General features: G+C 38.0%; 1 protein-coding gene across 1 annotated transcript in view; it reads right to left on the reverse strand.

Annotated features, from left to right (window-relative positions):
- The window catches only part of CACNA1D (calcium voltage-gated channel subunit alpha1 D), a gene marked incomplete in the record, with an annotated part of 186856 nt that overhangs the window by 85096 nt on the left and 77462 nt on the right, over positions 1–24298 (reverse strand). The window contains 2 exon segments of the mRNA XM_072421224.1: positions 1410–1561; positions 2751–2817. Of these exon segments, the coding sequence (XP_072277325.1) occupies positions 1410–1561; positions 2751–2817 (219 nt within the window).

The following is a 24298-nucleotide window of genomic DNA, read 5'->3' on the forward strand; positions in this document are numbered from 1 at the left end:
TAACTACAAAAAAATATATCAAATTACTGAAGATAAATAATGAAGCATGGATGTCATATTTTCAATGAAATCTGAGATATTAATAGGGCTGTCAAGAGTACCAGGAAACTGGCACTTTGAAAAAGTACTGAAAATTCCTTGAAGGACAAATCCGAAATTGTGCTTGAAAACAGAATTAAATTGTTCAAGGAACATTTACCAAATGCACAAACATTTTACGCATACACAGTAATATAGAGGTAGGGCCCACTGGAAAAGATTCTGAAAATGGGAAAGATGTCAAAAGTAAAAGTGAATTTCATTTGGATACATGAATTTGATTTCATATCAGTCTCTTCTAGCAGTCAGACTGCTGTACAGGGAGATAAGAAGTGACTTTACTAGAATGCAGATATGCTAGCAAGTACCATGCAAACAGAACAGAGCAGAAAGATTGCATCTGTATGTTAAAGTCCTTCACCATCCAATGGCAAGCTGCCAAAAAACACTTTTCCAGCATATTCCTTAGGATTGTAAAATAAAGTCTTACAGGTCAGTAAACAATCACCGAATTCTTCTTGGAGTTAGGTCAACCCAGGCCAGCCAATCAGGATAGGGGAAGACCCCAAACCTTAAAAATGACTAGGCAAAGATATTAGTGACAACAAGAAGCTCGTCACAGGACATGGGTGGAGTTAGGTAGACTTAAGTTCCACTTCAAATGCAACATGCTAAATTCAATATACAAACCTGGCTGTGATGTGTGATAGGGCTGTGAAAATCTGCATGGATAGAAATGCTATGCAAAGCAGATCCCTTACATGTATTTTAATAGTGTATTTAGCAATTTGAGTTAGGCTTTGCAAGGGCAAATAATGGACATAAATAAAATTTTAGTTTTTTTCAGATGCAATCAGATTTTGATATTAATAGTATTGATGCTTTTCATTATTAGTTGTTTTTAAATTAATAATTTGATATTTTTAATACGGTACAAAAAGACTGAAAAATTTCCAGCTTCTCCAATGGTTCTGGCTAAACTTAAAACAACAAAAGTAAATAAAGTCACAAATTATCAGATCTGACTTGCGGGCAAAAACTTAACAACATAACAATAATAATATATTATAATGTAACAGCCTTATTAAAAGAATAGACAAATTGACAACTGTCAACAGAATAGTCTTCATTTTCATTGGTCACGGTAAAGTGTGTAATCCAGACTAGGAAAATAAATCTGGCCTTTTTACCCTGATCCTTTAATTCTTCCTTTTTACCCTGCCAAAAACAAAGCGACAGTGTCCTAGTAGTTGATAAATTGCAAATTTTGGAATGTCTTACCAAGCATAGCTAGGATATCATATTAGGAATTTGTTCTTCCTCAGTAGCTAGAGGAACGCCAGTTGTTTGGCCATGCTGCACAGACTTACTGGGTACTCCAGACACTAATCGGAGGGGACGTAATACACGAAAAGCTCTTAGAGCTTTCACATCAAAACCTCCGGATTTCCCGGTTGAATGGCCTGCTCCATCGGTTTCTTTGGTTCCAAAGTTGAGTTGTTCCAAAGCTACACTAAACAATCTAGAAAAGACAGAAAGGATGGCAAATAGTTTCAGTATTAAAACAGCAGATAAACACAACCCTGATAAGTTAATATGACCAAAATTACATTACATCATAACTACACCCAACATTCATGTCCACCTGATATACTAAAAGGGACTTGAAATACTTATCCACCTTGAAGAAATCAATCGAGATCCTAGGGGTGTTGGTCATGCCCAGGGGTGTAGTCGTAAAAAAAGAAGAGGGGGCACGGTACTATCCATGACGCCCCAATACACCCCTGCCTATGTGTCACTCAAAGGGGAAGAAACTTCCCCCAGAGTGATGTCATGATACCAGAATCAGCCCATTTCCCCAACATAGGTCTGAGCCTGCAATGGGAGAGTGGGTGGGTTGTGTTCAGAGAGACAAACCGCTCACCACCCTGAGCCTACAATTCCATACGGGAGACGCGGTCCGCGCCTCTGGCCGGTGTGCCCCCCTTTCTCCTGAGCCCACAGGGGGCCGGACCGGCCAGGGCCCTTGGACCACCAAAGAATTCTTTTCAAAATAAGAGTGGGCAGGTGTTCCCACCCATGCCCGCCCCACTACATCCCTGGTCACGCACACGTGACAATGTGGCTGGGATTCTCAGACTGCTGTTTTCTCTAACTCATGTAAGAATTTCAGAGGCTCTATAACAAAACTTCATGTTAAGGCATTTAGATAAGTGAGAGTATGGGGGTCACGCTGGGTCCTTTAACAATAAAGCAAGCAAGGCTAATGTGGTGAGGTAATATATTTTATTGTTATATTTTATATAACAGATGTATGGGGTTCTTTTATTAACAAGACTAATTCATGACTTCTATTTGATAATCATGAACTGTTTTGTGTTAAATTGACAGTACATAGCAAACACTCCATTAAGGTGACATCTGAATAAACCTGAATGCCGCTATATTTAAACTGTCTGTATAATGTAAATAAACTCTGCAGTAACAGTGAGTGTTTAATGTACCAAGTTACTTTTCTTTTACATCATCTGTATGTTAAAAGCACTGCAACAACAACAAGGGCTAAAGGTACCTCAGTGACATTTGAATTAAATATATACTGCAAATAAGGCAGCATTTAACATAAAGCATATTTTGGTTTGATATGCCCACATAATACATACAAAACACTATACCTAGTAGATACAAAGAACAAAAAGAATACTTACCCAACAATTACTATAACAAAATCCAGCAAGTTCCACCCATTCCTTACATATGCGTTGGGATGCATGACTGCCATTTATAGCCTCTCATCTACAATCACCTTTAACCAACAGGATGATCAATATAGCCTTATGAATTTTACTGATTGAATGCTTACATGATGCTAAGTACACTTGGATCAGTAACACTTGCAAATAATGAAATGAAAAGCCAAGCACCAACTTCAGGTAGATTATTACTTTTAGAACAACAAACAGATCACTAATTTTTATACATGAAAACCGGATCACCATTGTGATTGTTGCCCTGATTGTACACCATCTTTCTGGGTTAATTAAACCCCCTTTTGAACATTTCTGAAGCAAGTGGCATTTATGCAGCATGAATCCTGAGTAATACATATGCTGGAGAATGAGCAGACATGGCTTCAAACCTGACAAACTAATCTGGATTAGGCTTTTCTCTCGAAACTTGTGAGAGATAGAAAATGAAAGTTAAAAGTAGGTCAATGCACTGATGTTGAAATAATTTAAGACAAAACTATACTTTCCATGACTAGTGCAGCCAGCAACAAGCATCCAATTATTTCTTATGCTGGTGGACTAAGATTCACTGAAAGGGACATATCTTCAAATATAGACATCAATATTATCACTTTCAGTCTTTTTATTCTTATAACAGGTTAATGTAGACAATAAGGCCAGACAGGACTTGGAAATTGAAAAATTCTGTTAGAAAGGGGATAGGCCTACATTTTTCCAGTTGTTTCTTTTCATTGTTACATTTAAAGAGGACCTAAACTCAAACATTTTTACTTTACAGGGTAAACAAGATGTTTTTTTTTTTGTTTTTTGTTTTTTTTTTTTTTTTATAAAAGGGCAATCAAGACCACAGAACCTCCCAGGATACCTACGTCATCCATCACGGGAGGCTCTGGGTGCTCCTTCTGTGCATGCCCTAATCTCCACCAAGGGGAAAGAGGTGCCAATCTAATGGGAAATGAGATAGGCTCTCTTTTTTTCCGCCTTCACAGTGGCTACATCACCCGATCTCACACCTGCACAGTGTGAGATTGGGTGACGTAGAAAAGAAGACAAGAAGAAGACATAAGGGAAGGTAGAAGATGGTGGGCTTGGTGCTTCCTCAGCGCCGTGACGAAGAGGAATCCCAGGACAACGTGGGACCAGATCGTGGGAAGGACTAGCGCCGTCGAGAGATCTACGGGATTAAAGGAAAGTGTCTTTTTTTTTATTTTTAGTTTAGTTCCGCTTTAATAATATAGTTTAGGTAACTCTTGTGCTGTCCAAACACTAACTAATCGAGGCATGGAATTCATAAGACCACTGAAGGTGTCTAGACAAAAATGGCTTTGATTCATGGAGATATAAATTCTACAAGAACACTGTTGTTGTCCTGTGTTAGTCAATAAACCTGTCTGACTTTCTTCCCACAGTACATCCAGTGCCATCTGGGTAATTCACACATCAGGCTATGCAAATGTCCCAAATGAAAAGTGATTCATCCAACAAAGCTACCTTCTTGTATTACTCCATTATCCAGTTCCGAAGCTCACATGCATATTGTAGCTGCCTTCGCCAATAGAATCTCCGTACATGACTAGTCCGAACTATGTATCTAATATGTAGAGAGGTGCAATGCACTGTATGTTCTCACAGTTTTCTCCTATGCGCATCAAGTTCCTCAGCAATTTATGCTTCAGTAGCTTGTCTGAAAGATCAGACTAGGAGTAGTATTCCCCCTATGTGAATAATGAGCCTTGGGGCCCATAACCCAATTATATTTACACTCTGACGTTCCTGAGACCACTTTTGGTAGGTAATAACCACTGCACACTGGAAACAACCCACAAGACCTGATGTTTGGAGATGCTTTGGCCAGAACCTATCATTATCATAGTCATTCAGCCTTCACAATTTGGCTCTATCCCACTATTTGTCGGGTTTCAATGTAACAAGAGATTTTACCGTCCTGGCTGATTGGTGTATATCCAATTAGGAGAACCACTCATGACGGAGCTTAGGCAGCATTTTGTCCTAAATTATACAGATTTATTTATTAGGCATTTATATTTGCTCTTCATTTACTCTTGTGTACATTCATTCACATTCTTGAAATTTAGATGTCAGAGGTCAACATAGGTTTCTCTAACTTTCTCTAACTCTAACTTCTCTTCATCTCTCTAACCACATACACTGGGCCTGATTTATATTGCGTCTCCAAGACTGGAGAAGATAGACTATCATGGGATGATCCAGGAAACCTGGAATGGATTTTGCAACAGCAAAAAATAAATCACCTGCTATTAGTTGGCAAATGTTTTCAGTCCTGAATCAGATCCCTTCCAAGTTTGATGAATCACCTAGGATCCCTCATGTTAGTCTATGTACTCCAGTCTTAGCTTTAATAAATCAGGCCCCCTGATTCCCAGCTTCTGATTGTTAATTGGGGGATCAAATATAGAGCCCTATTACCATTTTATATACATAGTTTTGCAAGCAAAAATCAAGCTCCCTCTTTAATATTAAGGTGGTGTAGTTGAAAGTAGAAACGTACCCAACATAGTTTTTGATGCAATTTCGTGTGCCTAATAGAACGAGTCCCAGTGGAAACACTAAACCTTTTCAGAGCTTAGTACGGCACGCTTTTCAAAGATAGCGATTAAACCCAGTTTTACCAGCCTCACTAAGTGTCTTTGTAGTGCCTTTTAAGTGAACTGATTTCAACACATTTCCACAGATGATAGAACTCTCAGCATACCAAATACTAAAACTGCAGGAAAGCCTAAACTCCACTTTGTTCGCTCAAGTTTACGACTAACCTAAATTGTAGCTTTCAATAGAGTGGAAATATGTAAACCCTAGATTTGCACTGTTTTCTGTGAGTTCGACTGGGAAATTTTTACTTACACCCATAAGAATCTAGATGATTGGGACAAGAAGTGGGAGAAATCTTAGATGGATAGAAGGCAACAATAACATAATAATTTTTTCACCTCATCACCCTTTTAGAAAGTAAAACAAAACCTCCAAAAAAATTATAAATAAAAAAAAAACACCAGCAAGTTAAGTCTTCCCCATTCTAATAAACAGGTAAACTAGGGTTGGGCTTAAATGTATCAAATAGTTTATAAACATCATAAAAGTTTGATCAGAATAATAAAAATTCATTACATTAAGTCATGGAACATCTGTAAAACTCATTTTATCATTTTTAATAGTAGAAAACCTGGTGCCGTAGCTTAGCTGGCCAGCATAAACCAGACTCATGATCCCAAAACCCAATGCATGATCTTTCTCGGGCATGTGTTAATAAAGTGTACCCAAACTCAGAAATGTAACTTTACCTAAAAGGCTGTTGTTATAATTTTTTTTTTAGGTGCAACATACTTTTTAAAAATAGGATGCAGTACCGCCCCCTAATTCTCAATCGCCAAGGCAATCGAGAATGAATGGGAGCGCAAAGCCTACTGGGATACCTACGTCACATATCCCGGGAGACTCTTGGGTGCTCCTTCCGCGCATGCCCGGGTATCTCGTGCATGCGCAGAAGGAGCCTCTTCGCGCAAATAGAAAAATTTGCCGATCCCACGCATGCGCAGTAGTGAAGAACCTGGAAGAAGAGGAGAAGATGGCGGCACCCAGGGCACCGGCTGGACCAGATGAAAGGCATCCCCGGATGGATCGGACTGCCCTGCAGAATTAAAGGGGTTTTTTTTTTGCAGTTTTGAGTTTAGCTACTCAAAGTTGAAGTGAGGGAGTTTAGTCCCTCAAAGTAAGTTGAACTGCAAAAGTTGCCCGACAGATCAGCACTCCTATATGGCTATAAATGTAAGTCATCTGACACGCCGTATAAGACGCTCCGGAATATAAGACGCACCCAATTTTAGGAATGCTGCCAGAATTTTGAAGGTAATTTTATAGCTTCGGAAGTTGAGAATTGTTGAATTATCCATAATTTGTATTTATCCATTAAGGAAACCATTTCAGGGAGGTCAGATATATATTTATGTCCACATTTAAGCCATGGAGATAGATTCAGATTGGAAATTAAATATTCAAACGATCTAAGCAAAGCTTGTACTCATATTAAGTCATCTGTATATTGGGAAGTTTTTATTAAATGTTTCCAGGTGAGTATCATAGCTTCAAGAGTATATAATTTTGTAATTCTAAGAGTAGGGGACATTGAGGACGCTATTAAAAAAGCTAAAGAATCACCTCCTTTCAATAATGAGGATTCATAGCTTAGCCATCTTCTATCCACTTTGGGTGAAAGACATTTCTTTAAATGATCAGGTAATGATGCAAGATGGTATTCGTGAAGATAAGGTAAGCCTAACGCCTCTTACTTTCTTCTGTCTTATTAGAAAACGGCTAACAATCCTGGCTTTTTTATTATTTCAGATAAAGGAACTCAATATATGTTGTGTAGATTTTAAAAAATTGTGTTGGAAGTATAATGGGCAATGTCCGAAAGAGATATAACATTTTAGGCAAAAGAGAGATTTTGAAGGCAGCTATTCTGCCCATCCAGGATAATTCATTTTTACCCATTTTATTTATATCTTCCTGCATTACCTTGAATAAAGGTAAAAAATTGTTCTTCAAGAGATCTGAACTAGGATCGAATAAAGCTACTCCTGAATAATGGAGAGCAAAGGAACTTATTGGTTATACGTTTTTGCAAAACTGATGAAATACCAACATTCAAAATATTACATTTAGAAAAGTTTTATTTTTTAACATTTTTTATTGTTTTGATATAAATCTAATATACATATAACACAAAAAGAAGAACTCACATTTAAATAGACATTTAGTGCAAAAATATCATACACTAGTGTTCAAAAATAGAAATTAAATTCTATACAAACAGTGTTACAAACTCTTAAGAAGTGATTCTGAGGAAGAAATCTTCCACTTATATATACAATATATACAATTTATATTAGGCAGACCCTTACTAAGTCCGCAATCCTGCATATAAAAGTGCTCAGAATATTACAACCAAAAATATGAAAAAAAAAGTGATAGTGACCCTACTAAGACATAATAAACATACAACTCACATCTGAGTAAAATGTCAATGTGTTAATCTCTATTTATCATCAATCTAGTTTTGCAAATACATCAAGGTAGCTCTCTTGACATAAAGGACCAAACATTGACCATACGTCTCAAAAATTCTCATCTTGATTTATAATATCAGAATTTTGCACATTAACTTTCGCCAATTTACATATTTCCTCCACCCCCTGTAAGCAGCCCTTTAATGGGGGTTCCGTTGAATCTTTCCAAAATTTCGGGATCTGGGTCTTAGCTACAGTAAGGTGAAAAGGCACTAGAGAACATTTATTTCTACTCCATTGCATTTGAGTACAGTTAAAAAAAGCACACTCCATGGTGTGACCTCCACTGCACACCCTGTTATTATCTCAATCAATTGGAGTACTTTTCTCCAATAACTCTATAATTGGGCAGGACCACCAGATATGTGACATTTTACCTCTCAACCCACAACCTCTCCAACACAATGGGGAATCTTGCGGGGACATCTGATGTAAAACTACAGGTACACAATACCATCTAGCCAGTAATTAAAACATTTCCTTTCTGTATTTTTGCACATATCGAAGTTTTATGAGTCATACTCAAGATCGTCTTCTGAACCTCCGAGGGTGAGCTATTAAAATCATTTTGCCATTTCCCTAAATAATCCGGGAACTCTGGGTATGTAAAGCTAATTTAAAGTTTGTATAATTTCGATGGAGTTTGAGGTAGTTCATTCTCTCCTTTTGAACAAAATTTCCAGCGGAGTAAGCGCTCTCTAAGAACATAAGGGGTGTGGTAATGACCTCACAAAATGGCATAGTTGTATATATTGCCAGTGTTATATCTGTCTATCTTTCTCTAGAGAAGTCTATCTCTAAAGAAGGTAATCTTATAGTACCTAGGTCCGCTAAATTCTGTTATGGTTCCCATTAGTGCATACAGAGAAGTAAGTGGCTCAGTAAGTGTAAGAATGATATCATCAGCAAATAGTCCAATATCATGAGTTTCATTATTAATTGTAATCTCTTTGATACGATCAGTTGATCTAATTTTTTGAGCCAGGGGTTTCATTATTATTATTAATATTACACAGTATTTATAAAGCGCCATCATATTACGGAGCGCTGTACAGAGTCCATAGTCATGTCACTAACTGTCCCTCAAAGGAGCTTACAATCTAATGTCCCTACCATAGTTAAATGTCATTAATGTAGCCTAAGGTCAGTTTTTAGGGAGAAGCCAATAGACCTCACTGCTTTTTGGGATGTGGGAGGAAACGTTGAGTACCCGGAGGAAACCAACGCAGACATGGGGAGAACCTGCAAACTCCATGCAGATAATGTCCTGGCTGGGAATCGAACATGGGACGCTGGGAATTGAACATGGGACCTGGCGCTGCAAAGGCCGGAGTGCTAACCCCTGAGCCACTGTGCTGCCCATAGCTAGAGCAAACAAGACAGGGGACAACGGCAAACCCTGCCGCGTTCCATTAGACATGGAAAATGCTGAAGAAAGCATACATGAGATAAACACTAGTGCTGTCATCTGAAAAATTCTGATACAGATATGCAAGATAGAAACAAAAACGAATGTAAGTGGTACACGGGCTCCCCATCTCATCTCCAGCCAAACACACAGTATTGTGAGTTTTCTGCCCATCACAGAATAAAAGGCTGCTCTGCCTGTAAATTCTCCAAATGTAAAGGATAAATGAAAGCTGCAGGTAGTCAATGGTTTCCTTTCTATAGAGGGGGAACAATAGGTGTCCAACTCACAGGGATTTTTAACCATGTCCTCAAAAAACTCTGAATGATGAGCTTTAAAAATCTAAAAAGAAAGAACTTTATAGTTCTATATTTCTCCAATATTTTAGTGAAAATCATGAGATTTCAGCAATTTGCCTACTTGGCGAAATGATTTTCATCAATAGAGAAAAGTAGAATAAAGGGTGATAAAGGTTTTAAATAGATAATGATCATGGAAACTCTAATATACTATCCTGGACCTGTTTGAGAGTTTTCCAGAGCATGTCTTACAATGCACCCCTTTAGGAAATGAAAATAATTTGTAATAGAAGTTGTAACACCTATTTCACAGAACATACTTGTCTCATACAGATACAGTTTAGGGGAAATCTTTTCAAATCTTGTGTGTCAGTCCCATTGGTCATTCTGTGGAATTACAAACTTTAATGAAATGAAAAAGTACAGAACCAAGCAGAAGCCGCAGGCTGGAGCACAAGGCAGAAGAAAACGGAAAGAATTAACAGCACAGAAAAAGAACAGAAAAGCTCCTACTGAGCAAATTGGAAGTGACACAGAAATCACTTTCATTATTAATAGGAGAAGAAGAGACAATGTTTGCACAGAGAACCTGCGACTGACATGAACATTCTAAATTATATATGCTATACTCATTCATCTGGGGAAAATCATGTATGTCTGGTGAATTGTTAAATAATGCAGGGCCACAATGGGCTGTGCTAGGAATGTTTAACCTCTTTGCTAAGTGGTCAACATCAAAATACTTTAAAATACTTGCTATCAAACTTATATAATAATTATGTATTCGTGAACCAGTACAATAAAAAGCTGCCTTTGTGTCCCAGGATAATTATTCTGTATTTTCACAATAGAGTTTAACATTGACATATATTCCATTAAAGTAAAATGGTGGTAATTTCTATAAACTTGCATACTGGTCTTCTAATAGAAAAACACACAATAAACCTAAATAGAAAAAAAAGGCAAAATGGTACTTTCAGGGTCTGATAGAACATCAAAAAGTAAATCTGCAAAGGGTACATGCAAATTATAAAACATTTTCCCATGAAAATGTGACTTTTTAAATGTTGTATCCAACAGATCTAAACTATATTTTTAACAGCTCAGTATTCTCCCCAGAACTTGTTTTACGTTGGGTGGGAAGAAGCTGCAGACCGGTGTGTTGCAGCCCCTGTATTGTGACCCAACTTTTCTATAACCATACATAAACTGTTGGGTACTTACTAGAAAAGTACCGGGTGGTGCCGGCTAAAAAGGGCAACACAGCAGCTTTAACTCCTATTTTATAATCTATGTAACTCCAGATGGATTCAATACTATTCTCACAATAATATTTGAAATAGAAAATAATGTAGCAATACCCTGACTGACCTTCTCCTCTATGCATCGCAGGCTCAGGACGGTGGGCGGGATGTGTCTCTGGACAGGCTCAGATCTACAATGAAAGAATGGGTGGGTTCTGGTATCGTGACGTCACTCTTGGGGAAGTTTCTTCCTCATTGAGTGACACACGGTTCCCCGCGCATGCGTAGTCAGGACTCCATAAATTTAGTGGTCCACAAGCTCCAAAAGGTTGGGGACCACTGATGTAGGTGATAATGGAGTTTATGTGTGGTCAAATGCTACAGAAAGAGTTCAGGAGTGGGGGGCCAGGGAAACACCGAAAAATAATTATGGGATTTTGCCCCACAGTTGGTCTGGTGACAACTTGTCTTGGATTTCTTCTCTTCTAAAAATTGAACTAATAGGTTTATTTATTCCCCTTTTTTTTGTGTGAAAACTTGCAGTTACCGCTGCTGGGCAATTACAGCCAACCACTTGGTGCTCCAGAGGTTTTCAACAATGTGGTTTTTAATACCCAGTGGAAACATTGCCTTGGCTGATATTTCACTTCAGTGTTCAACCCCTAAGCTGGGTAGGACGAAATTGTAGGCGGATGTCAGCCCCTGGTTTTATAACCCAACTCTTTAGTAACCACCCAAAAATAGCCAGGAGGTTACCAAAAAGTGTCGGGTGGTGCACCCAGCTAAAAGGGGCCAGGGAGAACAATGCACTTAATATGAATAAAGCTGCTATTGAAATTGCACATTTAAGTGTCACTTTTAAATCTTGGTTTGGACAGAACCCACATCAAGTTTTATTTCTTCCGGGACCTCCATTAGAGAGATTCATCTTCATTTCCTGTCCTGCTGACATTTTCTCCAAACACATGGTTGGAGGTATTCAAAGACAACAGATTCCTTAATGGGAAAGAATTTTCTTTGGTAGAGCAGGGGAAGGTTGGAAGTTTTTATTTTTGCTTGTTGATGGTTTTCCTTCACTTCCCATTTTGTTGTGTTCGTCAGGACAAGAAGTGAAGAAAAATATCTCTAATAGAGTCCTAGAATAAAGCAAAAACCCATGAAGAGTTCTCTTTCTTTCACACTTTATCCAGAACTTAATAAAAAAAAAGTTTATGGCTTCTTTTAGCTGCATTGACATTTTTCTAAATCATCCCAAGAAGCAGTGACATAGTAAAAGAGACGTGTATTTCTTTCAGCATAGCATTAAATTGTGTCACCTTGTCACACTAGCTTAGAAGAGAAAGGTGCTAAAGTTCTGTCAAGAAATGAGTAATGGATATAGAAATATGGCTGTTCCCCGGACTCCAGCATCTAGTGCCCCGGCTTTGTCCTAAGAATCCACCTTGGCTGTTCATTCACCCCCTGTCGCTGACTGATTGGCTCCTTATACAGGAAATGTTTACTCTTGCTACAGGCATGTCTCTAATCAAGGGCGTCCAAGGAAGCGAATTATCACTAACCAATTTTACAAATGGGTTTCTCCTGAGTGATGACATTAATATCTGCTTACGCGAGGTATATTTGTACTCATAACACCAGCTCCAGTATCACGATTTAAAGAGATACTGAAATGATCCAGTATTATATACTAGATATAGGCTTGAAATTAAACTTTTCTATTTTACATGAGCTGTGTCTATGCTTGTCGTTTATGAATGATAGGACGTTACGGTTGACGGTCAACCATTCACAATATATCACATCCCTCTGTCTGCCATACAAGAATTGTGGGCAGGTAGAGCAAACCAGGCATGTCATGGTGCAAGACTATATTTCCCAGAATTCTCTTGGTCTCTTTCAGTTACAGAGCTTGTTTCCAAGTGACTTCTAAAGAATATCTCCTACCGTGCAAGGCTTTATTAACCACAGTATCAGATTAAACAGAAATAGAATAAATAGATTAATAATATTAATAATAATAATAATAATAGTAGAACTCAAGAGAATATGTTTACCTTTTAGGAAGAAAGGAACTTCCAAGAGGAGCAGAACATAATTGGTAGAGGGGTTTTCCATGTACCTCAATCAATGTTATCTTAAAAACATTTTTAATTTACAAAACTTTTAAAATCATCTTGTATTCACATCAACTCCACAGATAATAATTAGTGATTCAATAAAATCAGTCAATAGGTAGGTAGCCCTACTGAACAAATGTCCTCTACTATCGTAATATAATCACATCATATATTGACTACTGGTAATGGTAAGTATTTGTTAGACTTACTCTCTCAATTGGAAACAACCTATACTATGGTATAGTAACCTTTAAATATGGTTGTTATCTAACTCCTGATGAAGCAGACCAGATCTGCGAAACACGTAGAGTCTAAGTTACACTCTCCGACTCTTTATTTCCAATTGAGTTTGATTTTATAGAATCACTAATTATTATCTGTGAAGTTAATGTAAATACATTATGTTTTTAAACGTTTTGTAAATAAAAAATGTTTCTAAGATAACGTTGATTGTGGTACCTGCAAAACCCCCTCTACCCAATATGTTCTGCCCCTCTTAGAAGTTCCTTTCATCCTAAAAGGCAAACATATATAGGTTTTTTTAACCACAGGATGGATGAGCCAAGAACTGGGGGAGCAGGATTAGAGTTGGCAGAACCAAGCCTCAATTTTTACAAATTGTGATAGCTTTTTCCCTGAAAAAGTGTTATTAAACAGCCCGAGTATTCAAGAAGAGAAATTTGCATGATAAAGGAGGAGCTTTATGGACATCCTTATATATAAATACAATTCCACCACTATGGCACTTTGCCTTTTTTGACCTGGTTTTACCTTTATAATGACATTTCTTACAAAGTGTATTCAGTTTTAGTTTTCCTTGTACTTATTTGGAGCTCAAATGAGGTCAAGTATAGCAGGACGGAAGACAAAGGCTTTTGAGACTCAAGCCACTTGGCACAAAAGAGTAAATTCTATGAAATATATTACTTTACAAAGGGTTCTTGCTATTCATAAGATCTGACTGTCTGAATATATCCTGGATTTATTTTTTAGGTACTTGTTAGTATAGTGGCTGCAGGATCATGGTGGTAACTGTCTGTGGCCAGTTTAAGGTACAGTACATGTAAATCCAATCACTTAACTTTCATAGAACTCTTAGCATGTCAATGCAATTTGAAAAGTAGTTTTCAATACTTCTAAATCTGCAGATTTGAATATAATATTAACTTGTGATCCTACCATGAAGGGTCCTTGTGTGTGTACTTTCAGTTACAGGATAACAGCATTCTACCTGTCTGCTTAATTAGCTCGTTCATCACCACCCTGTCACACTGGTTGCCTATGGAGAATACAGGGGCAGTTGTAAAGAAATCACAACAATGGTCTACTGTTGTCACCATTTGGAAACCTGCCCTGAGAACCGGCATGCAACCAGAGCTGGGGTGAGTGCATGTTGAAAGAAAAATGCAAAAAAGATTCAGGACAGCAGCCGTGAGGTACAACAAAGGAAGAAAAACAACGGCCACATATATTGTTTTTAAATATTAGGCGGGTATTTATGATCCACAATCGATACCACAGAGTTGAATTTAAATTATGGTTGTTTATGATACGCAATACACACCATGTCGTCTAAGATTTGGCTTTAATCCCCCTCTGTTCTGTGTCCATTTTCTTGATGTACTTTTATTTTGTAGTAATATCTTTATTGTTTCATTGTTTGATTATGTGCTTTTATGCAAATATTGTTTTTTTGTATGTTCACTGCTTTTAGTTTTATTTTATATTCACTTACAAAATCTAAATAAATAAAAAAAAGAATGGGCTTTAATGTTACATTTTATGATGCTAAAATAAATCCAGTTCCCCATTGATTATTCTGGCAACCCGCATGGGAGGGATCATTATAAAATGAATACATCTGCAAAACCGATTATAGTACAATCTTCTATTACGGTATTTTCTCCAAGACTTAGATGCCAAGAACCAAACAGCTGACATCTTCACCACAACCAAAATAGCCAAATCGTATAAAGTTCTGGCTGCACAATGCTTAGTCGGAGACAATACCATACCTGTGTTTAGTACAGTTTTTATAAGAGAAAGGTGCGTGGAGCAATAATGGCACCAAAGAGATTGCTTTATATGACTGCACTGTAATCCATGGCTCTATCGTATTCAGTGAACATACCATGTACCCTCACACTTAATCTTCATATATATGATGTATATATAAGTAATCCTATATATTACCCCTAATGTGGAATATAACTTAACCCAGTGTCACAATGATGAATCTAGATGGAGCTCAGCACAAGTAAAAGGAATTTAGGCTGTCACATTTCTTACAAGCGTTGGACACATCTCCAAACCAGGGAGGCCTCTTCATATTAATCTCAGCTGACAAGTTCTGCCTCCTAGAGGTAAATGCAGCCGTATACTGGCTTTAGTTTACATTTCTGGCTGCCTGCATTTTCTTCGCACACTGTGTCATCTTTATGTGACATGATTTAGTACTGATTACTATCCAATTGTTTATAGATATTGGAAGGATGCAAAAGACATTAATGTGCTGTCCAAGTGAATGACACCAGATGTAAATATGAAGGATGGGAATTTCCAGTCTTACACGTTTGGTTTTAAACAGAACAAAATGTAATAGCTGTGTAGAAAAATTATAGATTCCAGCTGTCCCAGATTTGAAAAGTCTCCTCTGTTTTCGAACAAATCTCCCACTCTTTATTATTTGTCCACTTTTTGGTCTGATATAAAGACCCCTAATAGGAACGCACTATTACTTATTAGAAGCGTCATTGTTCATTCCTTGCTACGTGTGGATTGTTTGCACCTTGCCATGTACCCCAACCCTCCAAATGTTAAACTATATATTGATGTCTAAATGTTTTCTAAAATGTCAATGTCTTTAAGATAAAAAAAACAATTAAAACATACATTAAAATCACATGCAAACCATCAATATTGTCTCTGAGCTGCTGGTGGTGCAACAAGTAAAGTACAAGTAAAATCCCAAACCAACCATAAAGTCACAAAGGGGAAAGATGAATGCTCTGGTCAAGGACTGAAGTCAATTACTACCCAATAGCAAGCATTTTTGGAGAAATCCATTCCAGGTTTGCTGGATGACCCTGGTTCACAAAGGTCCAGCTTCCTTAGTTTTGGACAACTCTTGCAAATCAGGCCCATAGTCCTTAGCTATGGTGGCTAAGTTTCTTAGGACATTGCTATTTCCTTTTACATTGGTTTAATAAAGCTCGCCAAGAATGGAGAGGATACACTTTCATCAGCAAAGCTGTGTGATCCAGCAAACCTGGAATGGATCAGGTCCAGGATTCAAAACATTTGCTAGCAAATAGCAAATGATCTTCAAGAAATCCATTCCAGGTTTGCTGGATCACACAGCTTTGCTGATGAAAGTGTATCCTCTCCAGCCTTGGAGAGCTTTAATAAATAAGGCCCATTGAGTGAAGAATCATGGCGAGTATGGTGGCCTTGCAGGTCAAATATAGTTAAATACTCTTATGGATGTGGGAACAGTGCTGTTTTATCATATGGAGCCCAAAACAAAGTGAGTAGGAAAAACAATAAATTTAGTGAGACAGAACTCACTGGAGAGCTTTTTCTCACACGGTCAACATGAACAGCCAATTCCAGTCCCTAAATACTGCATTAGTGCATATGTAGTATTAAAAGTGATATCAGGGATGTCTATGCAAGTCTGCAAGCTCATGAATAAATTATTACACTTATATTCCTTTTTTTGTCTCCTGTGACCAATGCATGAAATCGTCTGCCAGTACATCAAATATCGGCTATATAATGTCTGTAATATGACAGCGAGATCCTGCACCTGTACCTTTCAGATCAGATGATACCATGTACGTGCAAGATCTTTTCACTATATTGCTGGCAACTATGCTCATACAGGAGAGTAAGTTGCATGTAATCTTAGGCATCTTACCTGAATATTGATCATGAATGCATTATTGATGACAATTTGTTACTTGTGGTGTTTCTGCATCCAATAACGCGTATTTGTGGGCATATGGGGCTTTGTTAATAATGGCTTTAAGGAAACTGTAATAACAGCATTACAACACTGCCTTAAGAACAACAACATTATTTAGCTATACCCAAGGAGTATAATACTTATTCTCTGATATCCTTTGGATCATTATGGGCCCTTTCACGCCTGTGATGTGACACCGCACATTTGGCTGCTCCCAATAACACACAGCAAACTGCTGCTGTGCACCCAGGAGTGGCAAACTGCCCCACAGGTAACCAGATTTGTATTTGCAGCGGTGCAAGAATCTTTAAACAGCATGTCAGCATATATTACTTTTTATATATTTTATTAAAATAAAATACAAAAAACTCCAAAAAATGTAAAAGAAAAAAAAACTGTTATTTTCCACCAAAGATTTCACAACAAATACAGTGTGACCTTAACAACACTACACTGTTTTAGATTAAGGTGAATATTGAGATTTGAGAAATGTGCTTTAAATAATCCTACAATTTTCTTTTGCAGGTGAAAGCAAAAATAGAATTTGTGATAACTCCAAAGCACATAATGAACAGTAGAAAGCATTCCAATAACTCTAGATGAAATTTGAAAGAAAAGATTTAAGTGGATTTCTATCCAATAAAGGCATAAAGCCCAACTCCAGGCTAATTTATTTTACAATAAAATGTGTCCTCAGGTACAACATCAAAAGTATCACAGTCAGAAATACTCACCTTTAATGGCTGGCTCTTGCAGTATGTTGTTTTCACCAATAGATGTGTTATCTGGGTTGAATGAGCCCTAAAAGGCTGAGTTCATACTAGAACACAGCGAACCATGGTCCACCCACTACAGTGTTCAACCCAGGAGTTTTTTAAACTGAGTGGGAAGAAATTTTAGGTGGCTGGCAGCCCCTATATTGTGATCCAACTCTTTAGTAACCACCCAAAAACAGCCGGGTGGTTACTGAAAAGTGGCGGGTGGTGCGCCCAGCTAAAACAGACCGGGGAGAACCCTGCACTAAGTGACCATCTCTATCACAGTGTATCTAAGAGCAGCACTAATATAATTTTTGGTACCAGCAGAGTACAGATCCAAGCCAATGTGTCATATAGCCAGTCTATGATGATACCAGAAATAGTATAAATGTAAAAACATACAAAAAAGGAAAAATACAGCATTGGGGCTTTGAAAGCTAAGGGAAAACTGCGATGAGAGAAAGAGCTTCAAAACAATTTAGGTGAAGGTCAAGTTTTCAATTCTACTTTAATGGATTTGCCACAATATTTTTGGGAATAGCATCTCCTTTACAAATAAGTCGATCCATTAGTTGAACAGGCTAAGTTTTACATGCCTTCGATGTCTGTGCCAATCCATAGAATGTCACATTCTGCTCCTTGCTATGATGCTGGATAGAAGAAGATAGCCTTCTATTTAATAGGTAAACAAACCTTGAGAAAGACTCTACCTAAGGCTAGGTTTACTCGTGCAATTGTTCTCGTCCGATAATCGGCTCAGGGGGGATATCAGACGATAGTCCTACATGTGTACAGCGCTCGTTATCCATTGTCCGAACGACCTTCCTGGCGGATCCACAGACGATGGATGACTCGATCATGCATCGTGCAGTCGTTAGTCATTGGAAAGGATCGTGGAAGATCCTTTCCAATGACAATGATTGCAAGTGTGTATATAGCCCAACAGATAAACTGACAGCAAGCAATTAAATGTTTTTTTCCTTTGTTCAGCCCTCCCTCTGAATAGGGAGCCATATGTAATGGCTGCTACAAGAACTAGCAAATATACTGAGAAAAAAGGAAGAGTTGGTTTAAGTTTAAGACCCTGGCAGAATAACTATACGGGCAGTTAGGGAAATTAGTAGTGTATGTTATGCTATACTGTAAGTCCATTTTAAAGAAATTCCATCTTACTCATTGATCAAAAAAAAAATCCAAAAACACTGTAATACACTGCCAAGCCCCAAAAGAAAAAGTCCCCAAACCTGTAAGTGAGGTTATGATCTGGGGTTGTTTCAGTTGGTCATGTCTGAGTTCAGCAATGTGTCCAAAACTTAAGGTCAGCTGGCTACCTGAATATACTGAATGACCAGGTTTTCCCTTCAATGATTTGTTTTCTTTCCCGATGGCACGGGTAAATTCCAAAAGGACAACGATTCAAACTGTGAAGGAGTGTTTCGGGGAGCAGCAAACATGGTTTTCACACCTGGATTCACCACCACAGTCCTCACCTTAATCCCATGGAGAATCTTTGACATGTGCTAGAGAAGACTTTACACAGCAGTCTAATTCTCCCATCATAAATAACTTTGGATGGAAATAAATGTTGTGATATTGCATAAGCTTACTGAAACAATACAATGGCAAATGTGTGCCATAATCACAGCTAAAAGCGGTCCAACTAAATATTGGAGTGTGACTTTTTTGGCCAGGCAGTGTATATGAATTGTCTAAATTATAAAATTATAAAGGTATAAAATTATAAACTGTAAAAACCATTGTACCAGAGTTTTTACTGACTAATATAATGGCCAGCAGATTACAGGTGAGAAATTGAAAATGCTTGCTTAACACAGTAGCCCAAGAGCCAGTATATACACATTTTTACCATTTTTTTCAGTTTCACTTACTATTTGCTTTTTTCAGGTCACCCTTTCCTATCTTCTCTTTGCTCACGGGTTTTCTGTGATCTTTTGTCTATATACATTCAGGGATATGAAGGATTCTGTCTTCATCATTGATCTTTTGATCCTGTTTGATTTTCTTTCCTCGCCTTTTCTCTTGTTACATTTAGATACTTTTCTAGACATCGCCACTCTTTTATAACATATCACATCCTGTATATTTTAATGGACCCAATTCTTTTTTCCTCTTCTAGTTTTTAAAGATGGGATCTAAGGGATAATAAACACCTGTTATTTCTCTCTCTCTCTCTTTTCCCCGCTGTTGAAATATTTGGTTTGTCAGTTTGTCATTTGCTCTAAGTTAATATCAATTATATGCAAACGTTTTATGTTTTGTTGCAATTGTATGTTGTAATTGCATATGGAATGTTGGAATGTGTTATTTAGTCCACTTTATTTTGTTCATTCTGTTTTTCCCTGATTCTTGTACTTTACTATTGTCATTCATTTCTCTGTGTTTTTTGTCTTTTCATTTCTAAAGTTCAATAAAATCCATTGAAATTAAGGAGACTATGGGGGATATAAGAATATAAATTATCACCTTGCAAGGGAAATTTTAATTAGCTTAGTGAATGAGGTGAAGCATTGCTGACTTTAACCATTCAATCATGTTGAAGCAAAAATTCTGATGTGATTGGAAATTTTATGCAGAGTGATTTTTCATCACATTCACTAAACAAAGTCAAACGTCTCTTGCAAGGTGAGATTTTACTTTCTTTTATAAACAGCTTAAACCCCTTTAGTACATAACCCCATCTCTGAAAAAAAGGCTACTACAGGTAAAACCTGAAGATTGATCTACACCCAACGGGTGGAAAAATTGAGGATAAAAATAGGGGTAACAATTGAAAATATTATTACATGCATAAACCAGAGGTTGTTCCCCTTTAATATGACAAAATAATGTAATATGATCTGATGACTTATTACACTTTGTACTTTGTACGAATGTTCTTATGTTCCAGATGTTAAAAGGTTACACATCCAACATAGGGCGTCATTAGTATTACGTAATGTGTCTTGTTACCATATTAAATTCAATAAAAAGAAATATAATAAAATTGAAATGTAAAAACCTGCAGATATGGCTGAATGCCGGGTAATTCTGTCAAAGCTTTAATGCTACTCGGTAGTCCTGTTGACTTCACTTGCCAAAAGTAAAAGGAAGTGCCAAAGCTTGGACTATTCTCACTGTATCTGCAGGCCTTTTAAAGGTGCAACAGATATTTACCTAAATTAGTGCCTTCACTTCATACCTGCAACAGTCTAAGGCTACATACACATGTTCAATAATTGATCCATTCCAACTACAAAACAACTGAACGAGCTCTGTACATACAGCAGAGTTCTGCTCTATGAAGATGGGAGAACGATGAATCAGCACCCTGCTGTGCACTCTCCTCTTCACTTCGATTACGAGTGTTTGTTGTTTGAGGATCTGCCAGGATGGATCAATGAACAATGAGCGCTGTACACAGGCCAGATTCTCATCCGATACAATAAGTAGTCTAGAAATTAATTTAAATCAGTTTAAATAAAACTAATAATCCTTTTGGCTATCCATAATGGTGACATTCTTTCTACTGACCACCATGCCAATAAACTGTGAGCTGTGGATATAGTAATTACAGTGGGAGTTCCCTGAAAACCTGAAAGTTATTTTAAGGGTTCCCCATGTAAAAAAAAAGTAGAGAAAGGCTGCTCTAGGGTATACTAAAAACAAAATCTAACCCAGAAACCTTATCTCAAAACTAGTAAACTGCAATTTAATAAATTGCCTCTGTGGTATTGTTTTGATAATCTTATGCGGCATTACATTTCTGTTTTCTTTTTTTTTTAACCTAGCTTATTCTTCATACGCACAAATTAATCGATTGAATCCATTAATAAGTTAGGGATGTTGTAACATTATAATGCTCAGATAATCGAGGAACTTTATCTTACTTAATAAGACATAGTAATCAAGCCCTTCCACCCTCTGCCTCCATTGATAACTGAATAACATAAAGGAAAGTTTTCTTAGGATATCAGATTTAAAAAAGCAGCAAAGGCCATGCAGAATTGTGGCAATGGTCAGTGAACCTGAGAAGTGAGGAGAGTTTTTAAGAAGAGCAGGAGGTTCACATCATATTTTATCAGTTTTCACAAACAGGCACAAAGCTCAGTTCAGAAAGATTCAACAGAAGGAAAGGGATCTTTTGTTCAACCACATGACCCAAAGTCTTATTTAATTATCTATAACTTTTATTTTCTCCAAGATCCTTTACCTGGTTGTATTTGTTGGTGAACTAAGCCTGCAGCGTGTCTTCATTATGGTTTTTTTTTCAGAAAAGCCCAACAGGTGTTCTGTAAATGACGATTTATTTAGCCATCACATGGCTACTATTTTCATGTAAGTCTCTGCAGGTTGGAGGTGGAATGAGGCTGCAATATTCAAAGTTAAAGCTGCAAGTTAAAGCTGCTGTGAAGTTGCAAAGTTAAAGCTGAGGTGTGGGCATATATATAAAAAAAAGTCAGCTCTGTAATCATTATTCATAAGTTTTATTAAAATGTAAACATTTCTTTAATGATAATTTTCTATAAAAATATTTTTAAAACAATGCATTTGATGTAAAGCGGCAGACTGCCAAATAATATTTTTCCTCCCACTACAAACATAGAAAGGCATAGTTATATCCTTCTGATACCAGGTTTAGTTGTCTCCAATATTGCTGAACATTATACTACACTCATCACTGTTATCTACTAAGCGGGCTTATTCTTCCAATTAGATGAAGACTGCCAATTAAATGCTGGTAATACTATGTTCTTATGAGTCACTGGTCTAATTTATGTGTAAATACTGGTTGTATGCCCATGTTCTAATTTGCATTTAAATGCCATTATTATCTACAACATTCTTAATGCAAGTCAGTGACCTCTTCATTACCATCACGGCGCTGATGGTGTAAGAATTGGTGCCACAAATCAGACCTTTTGCATGGTTTTCGTTTTGGTTTATGTTTTATGGTTTTGGTTTCCGAAAGCAGGGCCCGGCAACACAGCACAAAATTTTGCGACTGCCCCGTACATTGTGACATGGCAAAAGGGGTCATCTGGGAGGGAAGATATATTTCTCCTCGTTTCCTCTCCTATGGGGGAGATTAACCAGCAATAGGTCTGCTGGGATTCCATACCTGGGTTTTGCAAGTCACTCAGAAGTGTTCTGATCCAGACCAGAGTTTGGTTTTGTCTGGCCAATAATTACTGCACAGGTAAAAAGAGAAGGAAAGGAAGAAAGCTCGCTGACCTGGGGCACCGGGAAGCTGCCTGTGAGAGCCATTGTTGTACTACATGTGAGTAAAGGTTGCTGGAACTTTTGTGTTGAGTTGGCTGGGTTAGCCACCAACTGGTAGAGAGGAATCTGCCTGCTGTTTAGTTAGTGCCTGACTGGCTAGGGTTTATTTTTAGGTGGTATACCACAACATGTACAGCTTACACTCCTCTGCCACCCCCAGAAAACCTGCCTCCCATTAGCACACCAACCGAGAACAGCAAAGCAGCCTAAGAAAGCTGGAGTGCTGCCAGGCGGGCAGAGAAGTACAAGCCCCACATACACCGCTCCGCCAGCAGCTGTTGTGCAAGTAGTGTGAGGAGAGCCCCCGACACCCCCACCAGCTCCAGAGCAGTGCAAGGAGGGCCACCGCCTCCAGGGGCCCCCAACCAACCAGCCACAGACCGACACGGGTCCCTGCCCCGGGGGTTGGGGACCACTGATTTAAAGGAAGTGCTCTTTGTGCATTTGGCAGTGTTTGGTGTTATAAGGTTAGTTAGGTTGTGTTATAGGCAATGTGGATACTCCAGGCTATTGTTTTGTTTTTGTATTATTTAAATGTTCTCCAGCTTCCTAAATGAAAGTTGCAATTGAGGCTCCTTTTTCTTGGGTGATGTCCCTAGCAGTAGCTTTCAGCCATATCCAAGGGGTACCTGAGATGAAGATGATTGACCATTTTGAACACTTTAGGTATAAAATATACCGAAATAAATACTGCTGGAGATTTCCTGGGGGGGGGGGAGTTAGGTTAGGGAGAGTTTGGATTAGGATCAGCTCAAAGCGTCCCACAAAGGTTTTCTTTTCCACTAGTTTTGGATCTTTATATATTTTATCAAAGACACAAATTCCCATTGTCAATTATGGGCACATGTTTTTCCATATTACATCTCAATGTTTTCAACATAAGATGCCTTCCTAAACTCACATACAAGATAAGGGCCCTGATTTATTAAAGCTCCCCAAGGCTGGAGAGGATACAATTTCATCAGTGAAGCTGGGGGATCCAGCAAACCTGGAATGGGTCTGGACCAGGATTGAAAACACTTGCTAACAAATAGCAACAGTTGACATTTCAAGAAAACCATTCTAGGTTTGCTGGATCACCCAGCTTCACTGATGAAAGTGTATCCTCTCCAGCCTTGGAGAGCTTTAATAAATCAGGCCAAGAAGTCTGACCAACTTTAGCTATTACAGGGCGCACCACCCGGCACTTTACAGCACTCACCTGGCTGTTTTTGGGTGGTTACTAAAGAGTTTGGTCACAATACAGGAGCTGCCACCCACCAACAATTTCTTCCCACCCGGCTTAAAATAACTTCTGGGTTGGGCACTGTATTATTGCCAACAATAAG

This window comes from Pyxicephalus adspersus, chromosome 8, assembly GCF_032062135.1.
Source record: "Pyxicephalus adspersus chromosome 8, UCB_Pads_2.0, whole genome shotgun sequence".
Lineage (NCBI taxonomy): Eukaryota > Metazoa > Chordata > Amphibia > Anura > Pyxicephalidae > Pyxicephalus > Pyxicephalus adspersus.